The 26,257-nt window shown below is 38.8% G+C and overlaps 1 protein-coding gene across 4 annotated transcripts in view; it reads left to right on the top strand.

Annotated features, from left to right (window-relative positions):
• The window catches only part of HMCN1 (hemicentin 1), a 213,607-nt gene extending 189,567 nt beyond the window's left edge, over positions 1-24,040 (top strand). For 3 of the 4 annotated variants that reach the window (XM_084527348.1, XM_084527346.1, XM_084527349.1), the window contains exons 89-107: positions 16-186; positions 1,365-1,535; positions 2,765-2,935; positions 3,615-3,785; positions 6,944-7,114; positions 7,543-7,692; positions 8,011-8,148; positions 8,459-8,580; positions 10,053-10,290; positions 10,420-10,482; positions 11,844-11,963; positions 12,181-12,315; positions 12,698-12,811; positions 13,135-13,260; positions 14,113-14,241; positions 18,329-18,679; positions 20,973-21,092; positions 21,669-21,795; positions 22,580-24,040. In XM_084527348.1, coding sequence (XP_084383474.1) covers positions 16-186; positions 1,365-1,535; positions 2,765-2,935; positions 3,615-3,785; positions 6,944-7,114; positions 7,543-7,692; positions 8,011-8,148; positions 8,459-8,580; positions 10,053-10,290; positions 10,420-10,482; positions 11,844-11,963; positions 12,181-12,315; positions 12,698-12,811; positions 13,135-13,260; positions 14,113-14,241; positions 18,329-18,679; positions 20,973-21,092; positions 21,669-21,795; positions 22,580-22,946 — 3,155 coding nt within the window. In that variant the 3' untranslated portion in view covers positions 22,947-24,040. The remainder of the gene's footprint in view (positions 1-15; positions 187-1,364; positions 1,536-2,764; positions 2,936-3,614; positions 3,786-6,943; positions 7,115-7,542; positions 7,693-8,010; positions 8,149-8,458; positions 8,581-10,052; positions 10,291-10,419; positions 10,483-11,843; positions 11,964-12,180; positions 12,316-12,697; positions 12,812-13,134; positions 13,261-14,112; positions 14,242-18,328; positions 18,680-20,972; positions 21,093-21,668; positions 21,796-22,579) is intronic. The other variant, XM_084527347.1, reaches the window with a different exon arrangement.
• Positions 24,041-26,257: the final 2,217 nt, after the last annotated feature.

Here is a 26,257-nt window from a genome sequence, read left to right as displayed (position 1 = left end):
TTTTCTCTTTCTTAGTGGATGGCAACTGGTCAGAGTGGGGGCTTTGGGAAGAGTGTTCAAAGAGCTGTGGACAAGGTAACAGGACCAGAACCAGAATCTGCAGCAATCCATCAGCTCAGCACGGTGGGAAGCCATGTGATGGTAGCGCTGTGGATTCAGTCATGTGTAATATTAGGCCTTGCCCAGGTAAGGGAAAACTGGTTAAGAATTAGCTGCTTAAGACACTTTCTCTGTAGATTTCTTGTTTTTCTGAAAACCTAAATTCTTTCAATTTGTTTCAAGTGATCAGCTTATAAAAGAATTAAATGCCCTTTTTTTTTTTTTAGTTTGTTTTAACATTATTTGCAATGTATTGAATGGGAGCACTTCTTGGAAATAGAAATCATAAAACTAAACACAAGGAGAAATTTCAGCACTCTTTTTTTTTTTTTCCCATACCCAATTAAAATGCTGTATAAAATTCTGTATTTTTATGTTTTTCAGTATTTATTACACACGATCACAGAGTAAAACTTGCTACTTTAAACCTATTCTGCAAAGCCTATTAAAATTGAAAAAAAAAAAAAGATAAAAAGACCATGTAAAGCATGCTAATTAATACTTTAAGATATTATCAGTATTTTTTCTCTGCTTTTTAAATTTTCAGCCATATGTCTTTCTCCTCACTAACGGAATGTTAAGGTTTCCTTTCTGCCTTGGTACTACCTACTCAGTTTGACAGGATGTAGTTTATTCATAGCCTGTAACCACTGGCATGTTTCCTTCTGTACATTTTTTATGATATTGATTTTTCCCTTTTCCCCTGATGTTCGTCTCACCGCAAAGCCAAACGTTCATCCACCGCCTGAGATTGATTTCTCTGGATCCTGGCAACAAAGTCAGTTCTGGCTCCTGCTTACTAGTAGCCCCTGAAGCTGGTGTGCCAGCTTTTAGCTGGCATGCCCCCTTCTCCTACTGAGACCTTCAGCCTAGCTAGTACATAACATTCAGATCCGGGTAATTTATGAAAACACCAGACTTGATCAAGCATTCAGTTCTGTTGTTTAAAGATTGTAATCAGGTGAAGTGATTCAGGAAACAAAAAGGAAAAAATCTCTCCTTTGGAAACTTCTTATCTGTTTCAGCTGTTGCTCAAGGTGAAGTTTTGTGTTGTTTTTTTTTTTTTTTTTTTTAAAGTGCTTATTCAGAGTATTTCATTTATTGATATTAAAGAAGGTAGCGGTGTTTTTTGTTGTTATTGTGTTTTTTTGTTTGTTTTTTTTTTTCCCCTTTTTCTTTTCTTTTTGCCTTAGGCTGTGGAACTATAATTTCAAGTAAAGTAGCTGTATGGTTTAAACAGTTTTATGGCTATACTGCCTTTGCAGTTGATGGTGAGTGGAGTTCTTGGCTGCCATGGGGTCCTTGCAGTGAGACTTGTGGGAAAGGTACTCAGACACGACTGAGGCTCTGCAATAACCCTCCTCCTTCACATGATGGATCATACTGCGAGGGATCTGATGCACAGATGCAGGTTTGCAACAAGAAACGCTGCCCAGGTAAGATACATCAAATACAAAGAGAAACATGACAAACTTCTTGTTTCCATACTCTACTTAATTTGTACTTAATCTAATGCTTTCCGGTACTAAAAATGAAATCCCAGAAAAAATTCCACTGAAGTCTTTTGTTTTCAGTGGCCCCCTCTCACCATCTTCAACAATCCTCTAGAGACTTAACATGGGATTTCTTCTCCAGTCCCTTTCTTTACTCTTCCACTGTGCAAAAGCAGCATTTTGAATCCTTGGCAATTAAATTACAGGTTTCCTAAGCTTGTTTTTTAATTTAAATTTTCCTAGGGTCTGTTACTCGTTTATCCTTTTCTTCCACATTTCAATGACTGGATAGGAAAGCTCATTTTTGAAATATGACCTTTGTATTTGGCTGAGTGCAGGGATAATGAAGGGAAATTTAATGAAGTGGAATATGCAGCAGTTCAGATTAGATTCCTCTGGCTTTACACTCCATTTTGCTCATGCCAGATCCTAAGCTGTGTCTCCTGTAACTATTAAGCAGTAGAAGAGAGAACTGTTTGTGTAGTAGCTGAGCAACTGAGGGCTTGATGTTGCACACTTACCTGGATAGAGGTACCTCTGCAGAGGATGCTATTGCTCCAGCTGATTTGTGATGAACCTGCCTCTTCTCAGCTACCAGCTCAAGTGTTCACATGGTTGTATGCATAACAGTTTGTGCCACGATGTGGTGGGAGAGCAAAGCCCCTACTATTCAAATGCTTAGACCTGCTCATGTGAGATAATTTAACAATAACTCACATAAACAGATGAGCCTGTAAGTCAAAGGAAGCAGTAAGCGTGGCTAAGAAGGAGCAGGGAGATGATGGTAATGGTCACATCTTCAGACAGTGCAGCTGCAACCAGGGAGGACACAACTAAAAACTAGATTTTTAGGATGGCACGAGTACCATGAGTGCAGTAATTTTGGGCATCACTTTATACGTTGATACCTAAAAATAGGAGAGTGACTGAGCCCAAGGACTCAGTGATCCCTCACTGTGGATCTAGTCAGGCTCACAGCTTATCTAAAAGACATGTGCTTTTCACCAACCTTCACTCCTGGAAATCCCTATGTATAAATCCCTACATAGCTGAGATACTCTATAGAGACTGTCAATAACATCCTACAGTAAGCTTTACCTTGGTGTAACCCTGACTTTGTTGTTTCTAACATCAGTGACTGTAACTGTACCATGCTTTGCCTTTCTAACCAGTGGACGGGAAGTGGGCCACGTGGAGCAGCTGGAGTGCCTGCACTGTATCTTGTGGAGGAGGCAGCAGGCAGAGAACACGGCACTGCTCAGACCCAGCCCCACAGTTTGGGGGTCACAAATGTGAAGGATCCGACATACAGATTGATTTTTGCAACAGTGATCCTTGTCCCAGTAAGTGCTTCAGGTTAAGCTGCTTATCCACCTACTGGGTTTGTAGGGATGGATAAGAGGACAGAAGTCCTCTACAAATTACACACTCGTTTGTACTCCCTTTCCATGTGCACAGAAAAATAAGAGGATCTGAACACAGGTAAGTGGTACTAGATCTCTGCATCAGCAAAACTGTGGCATTTTAAACACCAGCTGGTAGGAACACAAAGCGGTGGCAGCTGGTGCATAAGCTCCTGCCAGACTATGAGAAGTCACAAAACATCTAGAGAGAGAAAGAGCTTCAAGATCATCAAGTCCAACCATCAAGATGGCCTGGTTGTGCACTTCTGTAAAGTTACAACTGTCCAGTCACAAAATACTGCAAATCAAATCTCTCGGGATCTCACACCATAATTAAGTGATTCCCTTTGTTAACAATATCTGCTTCATGCTTTTCTATATTACTCGGTTAATGAGCTACAATGTTCCAAAGCTGGTTAATACACACTGAGAAATCACTGAATGCTGGACGAATGCTTAACTTTCATAAATCTGTCAGTCGATTATTTTGTTTTTTATTTTAGGAAAAAAGTATTTAAAAATTACTGTCCAATAGGAATATTTTCCTAGCTTGAGTGTCTGTTTTTAGTATCTGTTATTAAGGAGAAGGCAGATAAAAATCTAACATTTATTTTCACAGTTCATGGCAACTGGGGCCCATGGAATAGCTGGGGAACTTGTAGTCGCACGTGCAACGGAGGGCAGATGAGGCGATACCGGACCTGTGACAATCCTCGCCCTGTCAGTGGTGGAAGGGCATGTGCAGGGGCTGATATGCAAATACAGAGATGCAGCACTGAACTGTGCCCTGGTGAGTCCTCAACCTAACAGAGAAATTAAACACAGCTTCCTCTGGAATACTGCAGGTCACATAATGTATGCAGTATTTTCATGTTGTGAGAGGAATGTAGAACATTCTTGTAATTTACATTTTCATACAGCCTAATAATCTACTCTCACCTTTTTTTTTCTTCTTTACATGACTGTCACGTTACCATGCTTTCCCCTTTCACATGTTAGGTTTTACCAAAATGAGGTGGAATAATTCTAAACAGGAAATAGTATATGAAAATCACTCCTACACCTAGAAATTCTACTTTTGTTTTACAGTAAATACAGTTTATGAGGCTCCCAGCAAAATTTTATAATGTATTCCAGGAGCAAGGAAGAATGCTAAGCTCGTGGTTTAAATCAAGTCATGATAAAAGCAGTATTAACAACACAAAACCAAAGGGCAGTCAGTGAACTTAATGCATTCAAAATCCATATCAGCAATATTTGAGATAAACCATGATGCTAGAGACTTACTAAACACCTACAAAGTTCTAAACATCCTTCCATAATTCATCCCAGAAAAGCATTGTTATTAAATTATTAGTATTCCTGATATAATAAGAAATTATTAAACCCCTGCTCTGTGCACACTCCTTTACACACTTGTCTTTTGTGGGAGGTGCAGCATCTTTTTGTGTACCCGTGCCACTTTTGACACCCTGCTGACCCACACATTGGTGACAAAGCCCCTACCAAGGACACATTTATACTCATGGGCTGTGGATCTCTGCTTCTTGCACCCCATACCGTCAGCTCTTCTATCTTGGATCCCAGCTGCTCATGGTGTGTGAGGGGGACAGTGCTCCATCAGGTCTTGATGGAGGTTGCAGTGTTGATGGGACAACTTCTGGCAGGGTCAGTTTGACTTGATTGTTTACCTTCCTTGTATTCAGGTTTCTCCCCCCAGTCACAGATTTTCATGCTGCTTCTTTACTTGTGTGCTGGTTTAACACCAGTAAGTAGCTAAGTATCACCACACTGCTATCTCAGTCTCCCATCTCAGAACGACAGAATGAGAAAATACATATATGATGTAAAAAAAAAAAAAAAAAAAAAAAAAAAAAAGCTCATGGGATAAGGACAGGGAGATCACTCATCAATAGTGGTATGGGCAAAACAGACTCAGTGTAGGGAAGATTAATTTATTGCCAATTAATATCAAAGTAGGGCAGTGAGAACTAAAAGCAAACTAAAACCACCTTCTCCCATCCTCCCTCTTTTACCTCCTCCCCCTGAGCCGTGCAGTGGAACAGGGGCTGCATCAGTCCATGTTGCTTTCTTATCTGCCTCTCTTTCAGGGTCACTCCCTTCCCATGCTCCAGCATGGAGCCCCTCCCACAGGATGCCATCCTTCCTGATATGATCCTGTGTGGGCTTCCCACAGAGTGCAGTTTGAGAACTGCTCCCATATTGGTCTGTACCAAGTGGTCCATCCTTTAGCAGCAATTGGCTCCATCACAGGCCTCCCCCAGGGCAGCAGCTCCCCCCAGATCCACCTGCTGCTGCGTGGGCTTCTCTCCACGGGCTGCAGCGCCAACCTGGGACCTACTCCTGTGGGGGCTCTCCATGGGCTGCAGGCTAGATCCACCTGCTCCTCCACAGGCTACAGTGTGGAGATCTGGTCTGACATTGTACACCATGGGCAGCAGGAAGACAGCTTGCCTTACCATGGGACTCCATGGGCTGCGGGGGAACTTCTCTTCTGGTACTTGGAGCATCTCCTGCACTGACCTCGGTGTCTGTGGGATTCATTCTCTCTCCTTTTCTCACTCTTCTCTGCCAGCTGCAATTTCTTCCCTTTCTTAACTCTGCTCTCTCAGAGGCCCTCCTGGCTCAGCTCTGGCCAGCAGTGGGTCCCTTTGGAGCCGTCTGGAGCTGGCTCTGATCTGACATGTGGCAGCTGTCGGGCTCTGCTCACAGAGGACACCCCTGCAGCCCCCCCTGCTACCAACCCCTTGCCATGTAAACCTAATATCACTTTTCAAACCGTTTCCCCCTTTATTAGAAAGTCTCCTAGTATTTCCCCAGTTATTGCTTAATTTGGCCAATGGCTGTGTTAGGCAAACTTTTCATTGTTACCTTCTCCTTACCATTGTCAGTTTTGGGCAACTGTCAGCTCTGATAAGGTGTTTCCAGATACTCTGTTCACATTGTATACAGCCACATTCTTATAGTTACATCTGTTGTGATTGAGGCCATGCTACCAAGAGGAGGCAATGGAGACTCCCCCTCCATATAATTTGAGCCAAATCTAATTGAGCTCTTACATGTGTTCTTTATTTGCAAAATATATGGTTTGTTTGGTTTCTTGTAATCTTCCATCAATTTTATCCTCATGCAATTTCAGATAACTTATTTTTAGGAGGAAAAGCACCCAGAGCTCTGAACAGATTGGTTGCTTCTCTACTAAGACTACCACAAAGGATGATAGGAGATTGTAAAGAACCACTGTCAATATTCACAAACTGGTTTCTGATGGATCTGCATATATTCAACACTGCTTCTTAGTTTTGAAATCAGTTTCTGTGTAGCTTGATATTCTCAGGACAGATGCAGAGAGACTGGCAAAAGGAATCTCTACAGACGCTCTTGGACAGGGCAGCTCACAGAAGTTAGGCAGCAGTTGATTACGTTGGTTATGATTATCTTCACCCCGCAGAGCATGATGCATAGGCACACCCAGAGGCAGCCTGAGATAATTCTGTGCACTGTGGGCCTCTTGACACACTGCCCTTGGTGCGGTTGTACAGGGCTGTGCAGAGGGACTTGCATAGTTCACACTGTTCAAAACTTTCCTGGCCAGCCATGAAGAAGTAGCTATTCGACATGACACGGGGAAGAATTTTGCCCAGCTCTTGCCAAATCCCCAACCATTGTACAGGAAGCACTTTCTGGAGGAGTCTCCTCATTTCCAGTATAGCCAATATACAAACAAAATTTTGAAGGTGGTGTGTTTCTTGAAGAAAGAAGTGTTCACTGTTCACCTCTACCCATTAAGGTCTTTCTATCATCCTTTTAGCTATCTTTTCTTTATCACATTGTTTCCACCAAGAAGGATTGACACAAAAGCATGACTGATGCAGTCTAAAATATTTTAATTGAGATGTTATTTTCCTCCTTCTTTCTTTCTTCAAGTGGATGGAAACTGGGGTCAGTGGCAAACATGGAGCCAATGCTCTGCTTCATGTGGAGGAGGAGAGCAGACCCGAGTACGGCTGTGCAGCAATCCAGCCCCATTAAATCGTGGACGTCCTTGTCCTGGAGACTCCTCTCAGATCTCCAGGTGCAATGTCCAAGCATGTCCAGGTGAGTTAATTTACAGCAATACAGAGTGAGAATGTCATGAAGGCCTGTGGTTCTCCTCATCTAACTGGTACATTTTTTTGGTTTACATGTTCCCTGCAACTGTAGGTGGATAACTCTGTTGTTGTAACTTGTTATGTAGCACTACAGTATGCTCTTAAAGCATAGCTGCTTTTCTGACAGAGGTGACTGTATAAGGTGATTACTATGTTATTGTGAGTATATCTTAGACCATATATAAACAGCATCCTCTTATTTGCAGGTTGTAAACTTTACTGTTGCAATTATTGTAGTAATAACATATGCAGAAATACCTTTATTTCTTAACATGATAGGCCATATTTCTGGATTTTCTCTCCCCCCAAAATATCAGACGACTGAGTTTTCGTATGGTACTTTTTTTCCCTTCCTCCCTTCCCTCCCCTGCACAGGTGGGCCTTCTCATGCCAAAGGCAGTATCATTGGAAACATAAACAACATTGAATTTGGAATTGCTTTCCTGAATGCCACAGTAACAGACAGCCTTGACTCTGAAAACAGAGTAATACAAGCAAAGATTACCAACATCCCTCAGAGCCTTGGTAGGCTTTTTGCTACTTTTTTTTTCTTTTTTTCTTGAACTAGATTGAATTCTGTGCAATGTTAGTTTTCACTACTTCATTTCCATAATGTCACTGGAGAACCTGACCTAAACTTTTCATAGACAGAGTGGGGAAAAGGGAATCTTCACTATTTATCTCCAGTATATTAATATTTGTAAAATGTTTCCTCTTATTTTTGTGGTTTAAATCTTAAGGCTATATGTTAGATTCAGGCGCTTGTCTTCTTTCAGCACCTACTGATGTGGAACATACACAGTTAGGAAAAAAACCTCACATGTTATATTGGATTTTTTTCAGGTCCAGCCATTAGAAAGCTTGTTTCTATTCTGAGCCCAGTTTATTGGACAACTGCAAAAGAAATTGGAGAAGCAATGAATGGGTTTACACTCACCGATGCGGTCTTCAAGAGAGAAACTCAAGTGGAGTTTGCAACTGGTTAGCTACCTGTGATACACCATCTCTTTCCAATAAGCTTAATAGATACCACATTCCTTTAAAAATACCACCTCATCATTGCTGAATTTTGTCTTGTGCTCATGACACTGTTTTCTGAGTATCTATGGCTTAAATATAGCCCTTAGAGCTTTAATTTGGAACATGTAATGTTTATATTATAGGTATGGTATGCCTTATAAAAATACTAGTGTAAAATAAGTGGTCAAGGGATCTGGTTCAGATACTGTGTGGCTTACAGGAGTCCCTAGTTAGGATGTTTTATAAATCAGCATGCTCTTAAAATTCATAGGAGAGATTCTGCGAATGACTCATATTGCCCGAGGCTTAGATTCAGATGGAGCCTTAATGCTGGATGTCGTTGTGAGTGGCCATGTTCTGCAGCTCCAGTCATTAGCCGATGTTAATGTGAAGGTAAAGCTGCCCTCAGATGCCACCCTCTCCTCTCTAATTGATACATATTTCCATATTTCCTCACCTGTCTATATTAAAGTGCTAGACATTAAGTCCTGAAAAATGTTTTACTGTATGTAACTTATTTCATGCCTGGTTTAACTGACAGATGTTAACACTGCCTTTGAAAACTAAAAGATGCTGTCAGAAAGGTAGTAATGGTCACTCAAAATTCTGAGATGTTAGAAGGGAACACTGTAGTGTCTTCAGGGCTAGATACTGCAGAGAGGCATGTGTGGCTTTTAATAGAGCTATGAAGCGTGTCTTAATGCTCTCCAATTTTACAGCTTTTCATCAGTTTTTCTATGCCACGGCACCCTGCAAAAAAACTTTGGAATGTTACTGATGATTTGTTTGCAGCTACAATTATACATAGTCTGGCAGAGAAACATTTCTTTGGCTGAGAAAATTGCAATGACAGCATTAACAGATTCCAAATCAGATTACATCACAGGCCATTTTACGTATTCGTGTCATGCATGCTGTCATGATACTGTTAATGATATGCTCCTTTCTCTGCCATAACATCAAAATTTGGTCTTGTGCATGTATCTAATATGGCAAACAGTCCCGTTACACAATGCCTCTGAAACATTTTCCAGAGTTTTCCTTTCCAAAGAATGAAATCTCTCAAACTTCTTCAAGAATGATTAGAGAGGGTGGTTTGCATGACATTATGGTAAGAAGTTATAATCTGTCTGTTTTTTCCAGGATATGCTAGTAGTAAGAAAACAAGCTTCTGTTACTGGCCCTGTACACTTAATAGAATGATGAAGTTCAAAGGAATTTTTTTTCTACCTTTTGGGTTTAGTGTAAGCCATGAAAAACATTTTACTTAATATGATTCATGGTATTAAAATTTTGGGTTAGAATCATGTGCTTGATAACTGATTTTACTCTGGAAGAAAAAGCATTTTTTAAAGTTGTTTTTACATAGGTGATACTTAGTTGGTGGTAGGTAACCTGTACAAACATATATTAATTCTACAATGCAATACATATTTATGAAATTCTCAGTATTTTGTTACATTTCCATAAGAAGCATCCTCAATATTTATACCCCTTTTCAGTAGCATAATTCTTCTCTACTGACTGTTTATTTAGTACATGTTGTCAGAATCTGATTTAGAAGATTAAAAATATTTAGGCCTCAAAATATTGTTATTGAACAATATGGCCAGGTTTGTTTTTTGTAGAATAGTAGTCCCAATTATCAGGACCATCATCCTATTTCTTATTAAAAGAAACATACAGAGGCTGTTAAGATTCAACAGACAAATTAAGAGTAAAGACGTATTATGTGAAATACAATTTGTTCATCTAGTACATTCTGAAAAAGTGTTTGCTTTATTTTTGTTTGTTTGTTTTAATCTTTAAACATGAAGACCCCAGTGGTGTTAATTGTGCTCAGTGGCTGATGTTTGCTATTTCAGGATTACACAGAGGACTATATTCAAACCGGCCCTGGGCAGCTGTATGCCCATTCTACTCGTCTCTTCACTATAGATGGAGTTAGTGTTCCCTATACATGGAACCACACTATTACCTATGATTATACGAAAGGAAAAATGCCTTTCTTGGTGGAAACACTCCATGCTTCCTCTATCACGGCAGAATACAACCCCCAGGAAGAAACTGTGGCTTTTAAAATCCATGCTTCCATTGCAAAAGGTATTGTTCAATTCTTTCACAGAAATAAAGCAATGGAAAAATAATATCCTATTTTACTAGCATTTACTAGCATCGTAGTTTTCATCCTTACTTTTCATCCACAAGTAATGTGATTCCTTTACCATGTAGGAGATCGCAGCAATCAGTGTCCTGCTGGGTTTGGTTTGGACTCAATCGGGCCTTACTGTACAGGTAATGATGTAACAAATGTAATATGTAATCAACTACCAGCAACTTATTTGCAGTTTCAAAGCATGCAGTACATACTTCAAAAAGTAAAAATTACTGTTGATTACAGGGTGTGGATCCAGAGGTGGGTGAGAACTTCACTTCTGTATTCATCTAGAACAGAAGTAGTGCCCAGGCAGCCTTTCTTCAGATGTGAGCTGGGGATGCTGAACTATGCTATCTGCTGAGCCTGCAAGGCAGCGAAACACTTACATGATCTGTGGGGAGGAAGGATGAGGGTTGCCAATCTAGACAACAGCCCACTTAAAAAAAAAACAACTGTTGCCTGGGGAGTGAGTGTGAAAAGAAACTCACAAGCATTTTAGCTGTCTCCTCTAGATAACTGAGTCATGTTTGTTTTAGGAAACAATCATTTGATATACTTTTGTGGACTTACTTCATTGCCCCTGGAAAGTTTAAAAATTAAGGAAATTAAAAACAAAATGCTATGGCATCAGAAAAATTTAAAACCAGGAAAGCTGAAAATAATAAAGCTGCTTAAAAGTTTTCCACCTGCAGATTTTCTGTAAAACAGTGAGTTCTAAAATTTTAATACAAAAAATGTAATAATCTTTGCAAGTCTATGTGGGAATGCTAAGAATAACACTGAACTCCATCTTTTCTGCTGTATAGAGATTACCTGTAATAGATTGTATCAAACATTCATTACTGCAATAGTGGCCCAGGCCTGCAGATCTAACACAAGCAAGATTTCTGGGACCTTAGTGTAGGTTTGGTAGCAGTAAAGAGCAGGATCTTAAATTAGACATAGAGAATGTACTATATGCAAATTCTAGTCTTCTCAATGTGTAGCAGTGGACATTTTGCACCAGTAACATGTAAAGGAGGCTTCAGGGGGGGTTATTACTAAGATTTTAACTAGAACTTCAGTCACAGCATTTTTATGCTCCGGTTTGTGCCTTGCTAATTGCCTCTGCTCACTTTCCTAAAGCACTCCAAGGATGACTGCACGTGGTCACCTGGTGTAGTTCTGCTGACCACAGTGGCCTTTTGCTTTAGCTGAGCAGGGCCAAACAAGCAGAGACTGGCGTTCATGAGATTTGTTGATGTGATCTGGGAGCTCCGTGAAGGGGTGTTCTGAGTGACACAGAGAGCAAGGCAGATGCTCTTTACCATGGGAACAGAATGGGGATGGGAAGGAAGGAGCATGCATTGCTGAACTGGTTCTGTGAAGCAGCTCAATTGCTAGATTAGTCTTGACCTGGGATCTGTACCAGACACATACCTCCTATGAAGGTTATTTTGGCGTAGTTTCTCAAGTCCTGTAAAGTCTGACTGTTTTTTCTAATATTTCCTTCTTCCAGATGAAGATGAATGTGTTGTGCGAAATCCTTGTTCCCATACCTGTCATAATGCCATAGGAACTTACCACTGCTCCTGTCCAAAAGGCCTCACCATCTCCGCAGATGGTAGAACATGCCAAGGTAAGATGAGTGATGTTATTGACAGAAAAAGTCCCATGGCAAATAAATCGCTGGGTAAATGCTTTGTTCAGGCTGGGCAGTTTTGTCATTGTACAAAATGTGTTCTAATTATTCTGAGGATGTTTGCAATAAAGTATTTCATAATCCATCATGTTCAATGCTACTTAGTCTGTGTCATTTTGCCATGGTGAAGTTTACAGCTTCTTTTTAATTACAGATATTGATGAGTGTGCATTAGGTGGACATACCTGCCATGGTGGCCAAGACTGCGAAAACGTCATTGGTTCATACCGTTGCGTAGTTAGATGTGGGAATGGTTTTAGAAGGACAGCTGATGGATTTAGCTGCCAAGGTTTGGAGTTACCTTTTGGTTGTTGGTGTTAGCTTTCATGAACTGAAAATGTCTTTCACACAAAATAAAAAAGTAACTTTTAAAAAGATACATCTGCAACTAAGGTGTCTATAAATCTTCAATATTATCCTAGCAAGATTTTTTTAAAAACCTTTTGCTTTTTCCATCTTTAGAAATAAATTAAAATCTTGCTTTTGTGTCCCATTTGCATTTTCTTCTATGAAGAAGTGAGAAAAGTATACACTTTCAAACGTATGTCAGTAGTGTAATAAATAGAGTTCAAAACAGAGCCCAAAATGTTGTCTAAACCAAAACACCATTCATCTAAATGATGGCAAGGTGATTCACAGCTATGACATTGATAGTCTGTTTTGTCCAACAGATATTAATGAGTGTCAAGAACCCAACTCCTGTCACCACCGTTGCTTCAATACTATAGGAAGTTTCCAGTGTGGCTGTGATCCAGGATTCCAGCTAAAGGGCAGAAAATGCATGGGTATGAATCAATTTTGAATTTTCATTCTCTCTTTATAAAGGAAATAGTTCAATATGTATTTGTTACTATATGCAATCTTACCTGAAACCTTATGAATGAAACTCCTACTACAAATGATACCAGGATGTATTTTTGAATTTGTTTGTGAAGTACTACTAAAATCTAGAGTGGGAAGTGGGCTGACCAATGAATGTACGTGAAATGCATTCAAATGTATGTACACAGCATAATTACACCTGGATTATTCTGCTCTTTAGGAATTGAACATAAGGAACTATGTTCATTTCCATTCTTGCTTTTTTTTTTTTTTTTTTTTTAATAAGATGTAAATGAATGCAGGCAGAATGTATGCAGGCCTGATCAACTTTGCAAAAACACCCGTGGTGGCTATAAGTGCATCGATCTGTGCCCAAATGGAATGACCAAAGCAGAAAATGGAACTTGTGTTGGTGAGTAGAAACATTAGTGTACTGTATGGTGATGGTAAACACAGGGACAATTATTAATATATTTTGAAAGAAATCCTTAAGACGGTCCATTTTCAGTTATTAAGATTCACACATATCAAGGCACTGACTTGTTTAATTTATGGGAACATACATATTTAACTTCTTTTAATATCAATTAATTAAACAAAAATAAAATTAAAAAAAAAAAACAAAAAAACAAAAACAAACAAAAAAAAAATCAAAAAACACATTAGATATCCTTACCACTTCCAGTTTTCCTTTGCTCTTAAATAAGAACGGGGAAGTTCTCATCGGCATCTCTTCTGCATTGTCACCTTCAATTCTAGAAATAGTTCACTGACTGAAATGTTTTGACTCGTGAGTTCTTTCTAACTAGTTTGTCTCAGGAGCTCTAAATCAAGACTGGCGGTCCTTTCTGCTACTCAGGACTGTTTCTAAACATAACCAACATCACAGAGGTTACCAAATATAATGGGATACGAGAGAAAGATGGATTATGTCTATTTGGATGGCATAACTGTTAGAACTGAAATCCTCAATTCAAAGTTTTGAAAGCTAATGGAAAGAGTAAATGCAGTGCAGTTAAAAAATATGTGTGTCTGTTCAAAATCTGCTTTCAGGTTGTGAAACAAAGATTGTTTCACAGATTTGTAACAACTGTTAAAGATTAACCCTTCATCATGGTGAGAAAAGTGTATTCAGAAGCAAAATCTATCTAAAGAGCCAAATTTGTTTGTGGTTTAGCTGCATTCATTACATGTAAAAAATGTAAAGCTGTAGGAACTTTCAAGAAAAAATCTGATTCTTGCCCTCTTGCCTTATTGCTTGCAGACATTGATGAATGCCGGGATGGAACCCATCAGTGCCGCTATAACCAGATTTGTGAGAACACACGAGGAAGTTACCGCTGTGTGTGTCCAAGAGGATATCGGTCCCAGGGAGTTGGAAGACCTTGTGTGGGTAAGCTGTCCAATCACACTAGTATTGCATATTTTCTGCTACTGGTTTTGTCTGTGCTTTCTGCAGTTACATCCAACAACTCTATTCTATTTGAAGACTGTTCTATGTAGATAAATCTGCTTTGAAGTTCAAAATTACCCATATAAAACAGTGTCCCAGTCAAAACAAATAGTCAAAACTCAGTGATTCCAAGCTGAGATTGCTACAGACCCATACTTTGAAAACAAAGTGTACAAGGGCTGAGGACCTCTAAGGTACTGATGGATAGATGCAACAACCTACCACTCAACAACAGGCTTAATTTATAAAATTCAGATCAGTTTTGTGAGTTGACTGGACAGTGACACATGTTTGGCTCTACACTGGACTGCAACCATTCACACCTGAAGCTAGTCAAGCAGGGAGCAATGTGGACTCTACTAAAGGAGAACACCTAAAGGAAGTGTGTTGCAAGCGGCGTGGTACACCCAGAACCTGCATCTGCAAGCAAATGTCACAACCACCCTTATCTACCCTCTGGAATTGCAGAAGGTTTTCCCCATATGGGACGAAGCTGCACTTATCAATTAACACTCCTTTTTCTGATTTGGGTGAATCACAGGAGGAATCCCCACAGCCATAGGAATGCTGACCATGTAGTTACTCCCCTATGCTATCTGTGTAGAACCCTTTGGCAAAAATGTGCAGACCTTTGGCCCATGCAAACACACGCAGCATTTCACAGATACTCTCGTAATTCTAATGTGGATAGCAAGAGAGTTTATTTAATGTATGATGTCAGTGCAAGTGTATAAAATAAAATAAAAAATCCCTTGGCATTTCACAGACCTCAGCATGGCACTAGGATCATTTATATTCACAATTTATATATGTAGAGTATTTAAAATTCAATAGCTGATCCACCCTGCTCATAATCGCAGAATTTTAGATTTGTAGAATGGCTCGGGTTGGAAGGGCCGTTAAAGATCATCTTGTTTTAACCCCCCTGCCATAGGCAGGGATATACCACCCACTAGATTAGGTTGCCCAAAGCCCCATCCAACCTGGCCTTGAACACCTCCACGGATGAGGCATCCACAACATTTCTTGGAAACGTGTTCCAGTGCCTCACTATCCTTACAGTGAAGAATTTCCTCCTAAAATATAATCATTTATAACTGTCAGTATGTGACACCTAAGTGAAGTCAGTTTCCATTGCTCTGACATATCATATCAGAGAAGCTTTCCTCCATGATGACTTCTTCAATATTAGGCTTCATAAGTGATAAATAACTGCTTTGGAGGATAGGATTTTTTTTCTTTTTAAAGTGCCTAAGTTTTTGTAGTGCCAAAAGCCAGGCTGAAATGCTTTTTTAAAGATTAAATTTCAGTAAGAAACTGTTTGGCTGCAGACCAAGAAATTTCTTCCACCAGCTTCCTCTCTACTAAAATAAAATCAGTCCCAGACTCTTTAACATATCTTAAAAACATTTAAATTTCTTACAGTAATTAATGGGATGAACTTTAGGACTACAGATTTTCAGAAAACACCAGCAGCTGCCCTAAAACTGTTTTCGGGGTAATGACCACTGAAAGTTCCCTCTTTAAATTAATGAAGTATGACTTTTATGCTCCTTTGATTTTTTCTTTATCTGTTTAAAATATGTTTGAAACATATATGCAAAAATATTAGTTCACCTGTTAATAAAAATAGGTTTTAGTGTTAGTGTTTCCAGTGAGCACATGGGAGAGTTGAAAAGTAAGTAGGAACCCAGACTGAAACAGAAGAGTCAAACTTTGTTCCTACCTGTGCCACTGCTGCCATGTGTAAAATCATTCATGACACAGTTCACAGACTGTTAGATTTAGATGGGGTAAGGTATTTGTCATCAAAACATGGATAGATATGTTGTGTATGCCCACTCAGCTAAACTATAACATTTCTGTGAACTATGTCCCATGTCAACATGCCACATTGTAGATGGAAGGGCATTGTCAAAAGCTATTGTAATGCATTTTTGCATTCAACACATGTAAGGTAACCTAGAATTTAAAATCAAATAATATTCTTAAAATAAAAGAAAGCCCGAGAATTTAAGTTTCAAAGTCATTTCACTTTATTCTTGTAAATATTTAGTATTTATGGTGCATGATCAAAGGGATACTGTCCAGGGAAACTTTGTCTTACCAGTCTGTAAGTGATCAAATTTCACAAGGATGGCAATGATGTAAATGCAATGGCTTGTTGTATTCAATTTTGTTGATACTGCATAGGTTGCTCCTTGCAAAAGAACTTGCTCTGGTTTTCTTAAAAATCATACTAGTTGTTACTTTATTAAAAATAAAGTTATTTTTTTACAACACCTGACAATATTACACCAATGATAACTGACATATATCTGTTAAATTATGCATTTTTGAAGTAACAATTGGATAATACTGCAGTACTCTATGATAAATTACCCCTGGATTTCTGATTCTCAAAGCATTAAATTGCTAAGACCAAAAAAAGTCTTTAAAACAAGTTTCTAAACAGCATTACTCTCAAAATACCATTAGTATGCATGCATATTATGCATTAGTATGCATAGGTTTACACACTATGCACAAAATATGTTCAAATGAAACCGTAATGCTAGTGTAATGGCATTTTTACAGTAATAATTTAGAAATACACACTTTCCACTAATACGAAATAAACCCTTACTGAGTCACCATTAAAATAACCTTTAAATTGTAGTTTAAAAAGTTGTGGGATATATGTCAGTTAATAGACATGTCATGTATTTTAAGAATATCTTAGTAATATCAGGTTATTTCTGGTCATTCCAGAATTGCACATTCCTGGATGGAATTGGCCATCTTTTGCCTTTTTCTAGTATAGGACGTTTGCAAGTTTGGAATTGAATACCATATATGTCAAAATTTTAGTTGGGCCAGAGAAACTCAGTGAAAACTTTGGTAAACTTTTTTCTGCTAGTGCCAGAGAGACTGTGGGTCCTACAATATCCAGCACTCATCCTGAATTTATTTTCATTGAAGAACACAAGGACACTCATTGTGTTATATCCTTAAACCTGCTGCTATACTCTGTATGCTCACCTCTCTGTTTTGGTTTTAAAGATGACAATTTACTGCTAGGGTTGGTCTAGTTATTTGGGATTACAGTTTAAAGGGAAAGAGAAATGACCTGAGAAAAGGATTTCCTGAGCAAACAGAAATAACTCCATTTTTAAATTGTATGAAAGAGAATTAATATGTACTGGTAAGTGTTAAAACATTCATAACTGGAACGACCAATAACAATGTAAAAGGTTAGAACATACACAGCCTTCTTACCCTGCAGCCCTGCAACACGTCCTCAAGACGGGATTTTTCCCCTGACAGAGCGCAACAACCGTATCAGTGCATTTCGAGCTTACCTCAGTACCAGCTTGAAGGACCTGGAAGACTAACTGTACTTCTCAAGAGTGCTTTGTGCTGTGTCCTCCTTTAAGAAGGAGCCCCACAGCTTCTCCTGCTCATCTGCAGAGCACTAAACAAAGTGAAAAAAAATAAAACAATTCTGTAGTAGCAGTGAACAGCTTATAGGGAAACAACGAATGGCTTGGGTACTAGGGGTCACTTATTTCTGTTTGGTTGAACAGGAGTTGCTCACTACAGTCAGCAGTAGTCAGGCTGTCACACAGCTCTGCTGCTGCAAAAGCAGGGGAAGAGATTTGGATCCCTGTTTTGTAGTCACATCTTACCTTCAGTAGCTCTCAAGGCAAGACCTTCAACAGATTTTTTGTCCTATATGAGAAATTTTATGTCACAGGTAGCCTTACAAGAAGAATAAAGGTATATTACTGTACAGGGTAGAAGAAAAACTCCCTGCTTGGCATTTGTGTTCTTTGTATTGTACTGCCTTCAAGATCTCACTTTTGTCTTCAGTTTGTTACGCAGACTGAGTTAAGTATATATGTATATATATATATACACATATAGTTATGTGGTTTTTTTTGTTTGTTTGTTTGTTTTTGTTTTTTTTTTTTTGTTTTTGTTTGTTTGTTTGTTTGTTTTTTCCTTTCCACATGGTTTGTTGCTCTGGATCATGTCACATGAGCAGACATTAATGAATGTGAACAAGTGCCTAAACCCTGTGCATTTCAATGCACCAACACCCCCGGCAGCTTCAAGTGTATCTGTCCACCTGGACAACATTTATTAGGTGATGGGAAATCTTGCGCTGGATTGGAGAGATTGCCAAATAATGGTGCCTATTACAATAGCTATAACTATGCTCAATTCTCCCCTGTGAGAGACAACTATCAACCTCAACAATATTACAGGCACTCCTCAAATCTCTACAGCTCCTTTTCAGAGTATAGGAACAGCAGAATACCTTTCTCCAGGACTAGAAGGAACATTAGAGAAACTTGTCCTGAAGGCTATGAGGCAAGAAATGACACATGTGTAGGTAAATGTCAGTCATATCTATGCAATTCTTCTATTTTAGACCTTATTCTTAGGTTACTGTTATATATATGTTAGGGGCCTATGGTTTGTGGTGCTGTATTTTTTTTTCATATTACCATGATGAATATTCAGTGAGTTATGCATGTTTTTATTTCCCAAGCAAGCATAGCAAAAATATTTTTGTTCTGAAATAAGCTTCTCTTAGGTTAGGTTTTTGCCACATTAACTCATGTTTTGAGTATCATTATCTATCCATCTATCTATCTATCTATATAGTCAATCATTTTTTGATAATACTGCTGAGTTTAAGACCAAGGGTACTGCAGTCTAGCTCTTATGAGAACTTTTCCCAGCACGTTTAACATAGCAGTTTGTAATGCTTTAGATATGTGCCTCAACCTAATATATATACCAATGGCACATCATAGGAGGAGCAATATACCTCCAGGATAAATAGTGACCTACAGCTAGATTCCAGCCACCGGAGTTATTGCTACGATTATATAGCAATATATAATATTGAAAAATATGAATGTATTTTTATCACTGATAATATAGATAAATAGACATCAGATTAACCTTGTATATATGTTATAATGACGTCTCATAGATACAGTTTGTTATGGGTGTAGCTGCTTTAATTGAAAGAACTAGAACTGTATGATCCATACCCCAGCTTCCAGTTCCAGGTAGTTAATATTCCTGTACTTCTGTTTCAAAGGAATAAATATGTAGATTTAAAATTTACTGTTTAATATGAAAAACACATCCCAATAATGTTCCTTTTTTTTTTTTTTTTAAGAGGGTCCTTTGAGTAGACAACCATCAAGATTTGATAACAACACATATTAAATATTTAGTGTCACATTTGTTTCTCTTTTGTGTTTGCATTTGTATCTAATGCAAGACCTGTAAATCAGACAAAGAGAGGGGAAGCAAAGACCTTCCTTTCACTGATTTAATCAAGTCTTAATTCCTGCACATGAGAGTAACTTGAGTAGGAGCTCTGTTACCCTCCTGAAGCAGGCAGAAATTTCAAAAGAAGTAATAATTATATATGATCTAAATCACATTAGTCTGCTTTGAAAATTTTAAATAAAGTGGTATGCTACTTCCGTATTTGAGAGGGAGATTTTTTTAAAAAAAAAAAAAAAAAAAAAAAAAAAGGTTTGAGAGTATTTATAGGTAGTCTTTCCAGATACTGAGATTCATTCCCATGGCATGAGAGAAATTGGTCTGGAGAGGAAACAGCTTTGCCAGAGGAGGGATTAACTGTAAGAACAACTCCCTGGGGTGAAGGCTTTCTCTGAAAAGAAAACTGATATGTGTATATGCTAAGCATACTGCCTAAAACCTTATCGTCAGGCAGCTTGACTTGCTTTCTGGGACAAGACTATATTTGTAACCTTTGTGGATTTATGTAGCTTGTGTATCCCCTTTTCTTCCCAGAACTCTGTATCAGACTGGTCTCTCCAGCTGGTAGAGACCTGTTATAGCTGTTGTCAGAGGAAGTGAGAATCCCCTCAAAGGTGGTGCTGTGGTTTAACCCAGCAGCTCAGCACCACACAGCCATTTGCTCACCCTTCCCCCTCCCTCTCTGGTACCAGGGAGAGAATCAGAAAAAAATGAAACCTGTGGGTTGAAATAAAGACAGTTTATTAGGACAGAAAAGAAGGGAACATAATAATAATAATGATAATAGTACTACTAATAATAATGTGTACAAACAAGTGATGTACAATGCAGTTGCTCACCACCTGCTGACCGATGCCCAGTCTATCCCCAAGCAGCCAGTCCCCCCACCCGGCCAGCCTCCCCATATAATTGTTCAGCATGACCCCATATGGTGTGGAATACCCCTTTGGCCAGTTTGGGTCAGCTGTTCTGGGTCTCTCCCCTCCCAGCTCCTGCTGCACTCGCAGCCTGCCCGCTGGCAGGACAGCAAGAAGCTGGAAAGTCCTTGACTTGGTGTAAGCACTGCTCTGCAGCAATTAAAACATCAGCGTGTTATCAACATTCTTCTCATTCCAAATCCCAAACACAGCACCATAACAACTACTAGGAGGAAAATCAACTCTATCCTAGCTGGAACCAGGACAGGTGGCTTTAAAAGCTATAGGGAATGGAAGCAGGTAAGTTGTGAAGGAATTTGCTAAGCTTAGTCTTTCAACCCCCTTAGAAAACAAGATCCCTGTAACTTCCAACTCCACCCATATGTTTGTACATAAATAGAACAAGAACTACCTATGTTCTGTTAAGCCTGGTTTTTATCTTTTGATGTTTCTTTTCCACAGACATTGATGAATGTGAAACCAGAGATACCTGTCAGCATGAATGCAGAAACACCCTAGGAAGTTACCAATGTACTTGTCCACCTGGTTATCGTCTTACACCCAATGGCAAAACCTGCCAAGGTACAAAAGTCTCTTTAACCGTTCAGAAACGTGTTTGTAAATCATAAGATTTAGATCATATTCAGAGCATGTATAAGCACTTGTTGAATTTGGTTTGAGATACAGCATTCAAAATGGCAAGTATTTCGCGTTATAACACTTCCTACAATACTGGCAAATTAGACAACTGCAACTTCTTATTCTCTGAAGTTACCTCTTGTACCCTTACATTACACATTTAACTCATGCAAGTACAAAGCAACTCTAGGGTCAAAGCCAATAAAATCTTTAACTGTCTCTGTCAAAAAAAAAAAAAAAAAAAAAGAGGTAGCAAAATTTTCTGTTCCACAAAAAACAACAACAACAACAAAAACCAATTAGCCTCTATTGACAAGACAACTACAGTTTATGAAATATAATAAATGCATATTATTGGAACCAGTGCCTCAGATACCAAGACAGGTTTCTAAAAATCTCACTTATGGGTACAGGTGCCCTCTGTCTTCTTGTTCAGCCTTTACTGATCCAACTAGTTTCTAATTCTGTTAAATTCATGGTACCAGCAACTAATTTGTCTATTTTTTTTGTAACCTTCAGATATTGATGAGTGTCTCGAACAGAACATTGATTGTGGATCAAATCAAATGTGTTTCAACATGAGAGGCAGCTACCAGTGCATAGACACACCTTGTCCACCAAACTATCAGCGAGAGCCTCTTTCTGGGTATGTTTTATTTGCAGCCCCTTTTAGGTCTTGTTTTCCTGCCCACTCCAAGCTCAAATACTTGATCCTAATTTGCCAAAGTCCTAATTTGCCATCATTTTCAAAGCTTTGAAAGTATTGTTTTCATTGTGAAAATAACACTACGGTTCATAGGCAGTTTTTCTTTAAATTACTCTATGTTTTTCCTCTTCTGGAAAATAAACAACACATTAATTATTTTTAATCTTTAAATGTAAGCAGGGAAATAGCTTGGTTCAGTCTGATCACAAAAGATGGTTTCTGAGTACGCGCTAGAATTATATTTAAATTGAAATGGATAAACGTTCACTGATGAACAGAGTTAAGGAACCTTCTATTTTGACTACAGATTAGTAGAAGTAAAATTAATTCTGCCCTTCTTTATTCCAAATTCTTTGTTTTATGATTTAACACACAGACACATCACATGGAGCTGCCAGTACACTTTACACGAATATTGTCAACTGTAATTTTTAAGGGTCACTAAAACATGCACTATTCACTTCAATGGCAAATACTGCATTCATTATTTTTTCTTTTATATATCCTCTTGGTGTTTTCTGAGATGATCCTGTTGAGGAAAATGGGATGTTAAACTGGGATGCAACTTCAAGGAAGAGTGGATAAAGAGTGCATGAGGTTAGCTCTCTTGGGAAGTTTGAATCTGTATATCACAACAGGACCAATGGGAAGATCTTTAGCCAAGGGATTAGGCACCACATGGCAGGTACTGGAGTAGGACTTACAGTGCTCTGTTTATTCCCAGGTTCTGTCTCAAAAACTGCCCAGCCAATGATCTGGAGTGTGCCCTGAGTACCTACGCCTTGGAATACAAACTCCTTTCCCTCCCCTTTGGCATAGCTGCTGGTCAGGATCTAATCCGGCTGGTTGCCTATACACAAGATCAAGTCATGCATCCAAGGACAACTTTTTTAATGGCAGATGAGGACCCCACAATCCCATTTGCCCTGAGAGACGAGAATTTGAAAGGAGTTGTATTCACCATCAGACCACTGCGAGAGCCAAAGACATACCGCATGAGAGTCAGAGCCTTATCCTACAGCGTTGATGGAAACATTGAGTATCAGACAACTTTCATTCTTTATATAGCTGTGTCAGCCTATCCCTATTAAACGCCTAAACTACTTGACAGTAATCACAGTATTTTAACCACATTCATAAATGCCAGTGGGTATTACCACTTCCAGACTGATTCTACTGCCTGCCAAACAGTTGTGAACCATGTAACTTGAAAACGGTGCTATGCTCTTTTCTTTTTCCTACCCCAAGGCTGCCTATACAGTCCCATTATTCCAAGTCAGGAGGAAAATCCATGGCTTTGAGGACCCATTACCGCTTCCTGTATTTATTACACAACTGGCTACATTAGTAGTCATCTTCCACAGTTTGTTCTGAAAACCAGCAGAACAAATCAAAGTATGAGCTGAAGTATATGGTCAAAAGCAGTAAGCAAGGAGCAGCCTGTGTTAAAAGCAACTAAAGGAATGCCTAACCAGAAGAAGAAATGGCAATTTCAAATGGTCTACATATGTTAAAGGTTGCTAAGTATGTTAAATTTTAGATCTGTTAGATTTTTTTTTTTCTTTTCAAATACCTGATAGAACTAGGGCTGTACATATACTATGTCATGTGCTCAAAAAAAAACCAAAAACAAAACACAAAACAAAACACAAATACCACTGTACTTAATGATTGCAAGTGCTGAAACATTACATTAGTAAAGTTTGTTTTCAGCTAAAGAATCTACCGTAGAATTAGGAACTGGTACATTTGTTTCCTGTGCAAGTTTAGGAACATCACTATTGGTTGGAAGAAAAAAAACAACATGGCTACTTCTACTTTATACAGCAAGTATTTTATAATTTTTTTTAGCTGACATTTGACATTCTGGTATAGCCATTTATTTAGCTCAAAACCATATCCACTTCAGTACTCCCACCTCAGTTTAAATGTTTTGTTTTTTTTGTTTTCTTTCAAATAGAACATTTTTCTCCAAAGATGTAGTAAGTTTGGTTCAATAATGTCAATACACTGTACACAAGTAATTTTGCCAAGATGTATTCTATTTTTATGAAAGTGTATATATGTTTTTTCCTATTTGTATTTTCTATGCAGTATCTCAAGACTGTTCTACAGTTAAGTTTTCATAAGAGGACGATGTCAGTACATTGGAAATAATCAAAATAAAAGTTCCCATTGCCTTTGAGATTGCTGCAAGTTTTATCATTGTAAAAAAAATAAAATCTTTCCCATGTGTAAGGCACACTTGCCTTTAGTACCAGAGAAGAATGCAAAAGGTACTGTGCCCAGCAAACCAGGGAGCTGCTTACACAAATGTAGCCATATCTCCTGCTTAGTGATCTTCTGGCTTCCCCCATCCTCCAGTTTTTCAGAAGAAGTCATGGAGGCTGTTGCACTTACCATACGTACTGTTACTTACACCAAGGCCTCTTAGTTTAGTCAGTATCTACTGTCTAGGAGACATGTCATTTCCTCTGAGGAAATAGATTTTGCTAAAAGTTACATTTTTGTTGCATGTATAGGAAGTGTCTATTTGTAAATATTCTTGCCAAACATTAAATACATTGCTATAATTCCAATGTACATAAAAAAAGAAAATGGGGAAAAAAAAATCCACAGAGGGCATTGAGATTAAAACCTACTGGCAACTATCAGTTTTCCCTGTGAAAGTTCTGCAGTTTTTCAGTCAACATGAGAACAAGATGTCAACAGAACCCTTGCTGCTGAGACAGCCTCAGATTGTTGCAGCATGCTTGGGCTGCATGGAATAGCCCAAGAATAATTCCTGCCAGTGATAACCCACCTGACTGCTGCTGTCTTCCCTCCACCTGACACTAAGGCAAAGTGAGCGATTATCACCAGCATTCAAGAGCATTTTTTCACAACAGGGCCAAAAGATTCCTTAATGGAACTTTGAATCTATGTTTCCCTTAATAGTGGTCCCTAGTGAAAGCCCTACCAGTTTTCCTCAGCTGCTTTTTTGTTCAATATCCATTGCAAGAAGTGAGACAGTCCTGAAAAATAAGGATGATTTAACATCATTTTGCTCTTTGTACAAATTATTTATACAAGTGACAGATTTCAAATGAAACAGGTTGGTTTCTTGTAAGCCTGACTTGAAAAGTAAAAGCAATTTAAGAAGAAAAAGGAGATAACTTACACGGTAAAAATGAGAAGGAACTACAAATGAGAGTAAGTGCTAAGAAGTACAGTCATGCGATTTCTTTTAAGGCTGATAAGCACACTGAAAACTATTCCCTTGAAGGAATTTATTTCCACTGTGAGGCATGAAGGAAAAGAACCAGCTTCTATTATACGCTGCTTGAGAGGGGAAATAAAGAAATAATAGGATTCAAATGCTTTATGGCAACCTTATTACTTAGTTTAGGGTTAGGAACTTACTTACCAGACAGAAATCAATGACACTTCCAGACAGATCCACAGCTTTGTCACTTCTGGTTGTTTTCCCATGCTGTGTTTTTCAGGTGTTCAGCTGCAGCTCAAACAGGAGGAGCCACTTGCCCATCTGGAAGCAGTTGCTTATGCTGAGGTGGCGCTAGAGGACCGCAGGCCTGAGGGAAGAGCAAAATTAGGTATATTGTATGGCATAAGCTGTCTGGTTTTCAGTTGGTTTACTGGCTGAAGTGAACTTCTGAATTAGAAAGGGGGATATGGGCCATGCCCTTCTCTTCCTTGGACATCTCATTCTATGTTACGAAATGCCAATCTCTTGTGCTTTAAGACTCACAAATGTTGGATTAACTGGCAGAGCAAATAGATCTGCTCAGTTCTACCTCCAAAAACGATTTGACACTAGTCTTAACAGGCCAGAATGTTAGCTGTGCCATTAGTTTGTAAACAAACTTGCGTGGTAAGAGGCAGGTTGGTTTTTGTGCATGTGTACATGCCTGCATCAAATTGTGCAGTTGTTAATTGTTAGTGTTTAAAAACAAAATCTGTATAAATCCTAATGAACAATAAATATTCTACTGTATTTGTATTTACTTTAGGTAAGGTTAGCAAAATCCTGTGGATGGAGTTTTATCTTTTGCATTAAAACTGATAACTTCATGGGGTTTTCAGTGTCTAAGGACTGCAGCTGTAGGCTCGAACCTGCAGCCCTGTTGGCCAATGCCCCTCTACAGAACTGGGGCTGGTCCAGCAAGCAATACGGGATCTCCTAGGGAGCCTCACTTATATTGGCATCAGTGCTGAAAACAAATTGTTGGTTCCCCATTGGCCTTACCCAGTCATCACCCTATATTTTAATTAAATAATGCATCAAGGAATGGTAGAAATTAATTACTATCTCTGTCCATCATGTGGCTTAAAGATTAAAAGCAGCCCAGAGACTGACTTTCTCTTTGCAGCCAGCAGGACACAGCCACAGGCGCACAGCAGA

The sequence above is a fragment of the Aythya ferina genome (genome assembly GCF_964211825.1).
Source record: "Aythya ferina genome assembly, chromosome: 8".
NCBI lineage: Eukaryota > Metazoa > Chordata > Aves > Anseriformes > Anatidae > Aythya > Aythya ferina.
The sequence above is the reverse complement of the archived record's forward strand: the minus strand, read 5'-3'. Positions and strand labels throughout refer to the sequence as shown.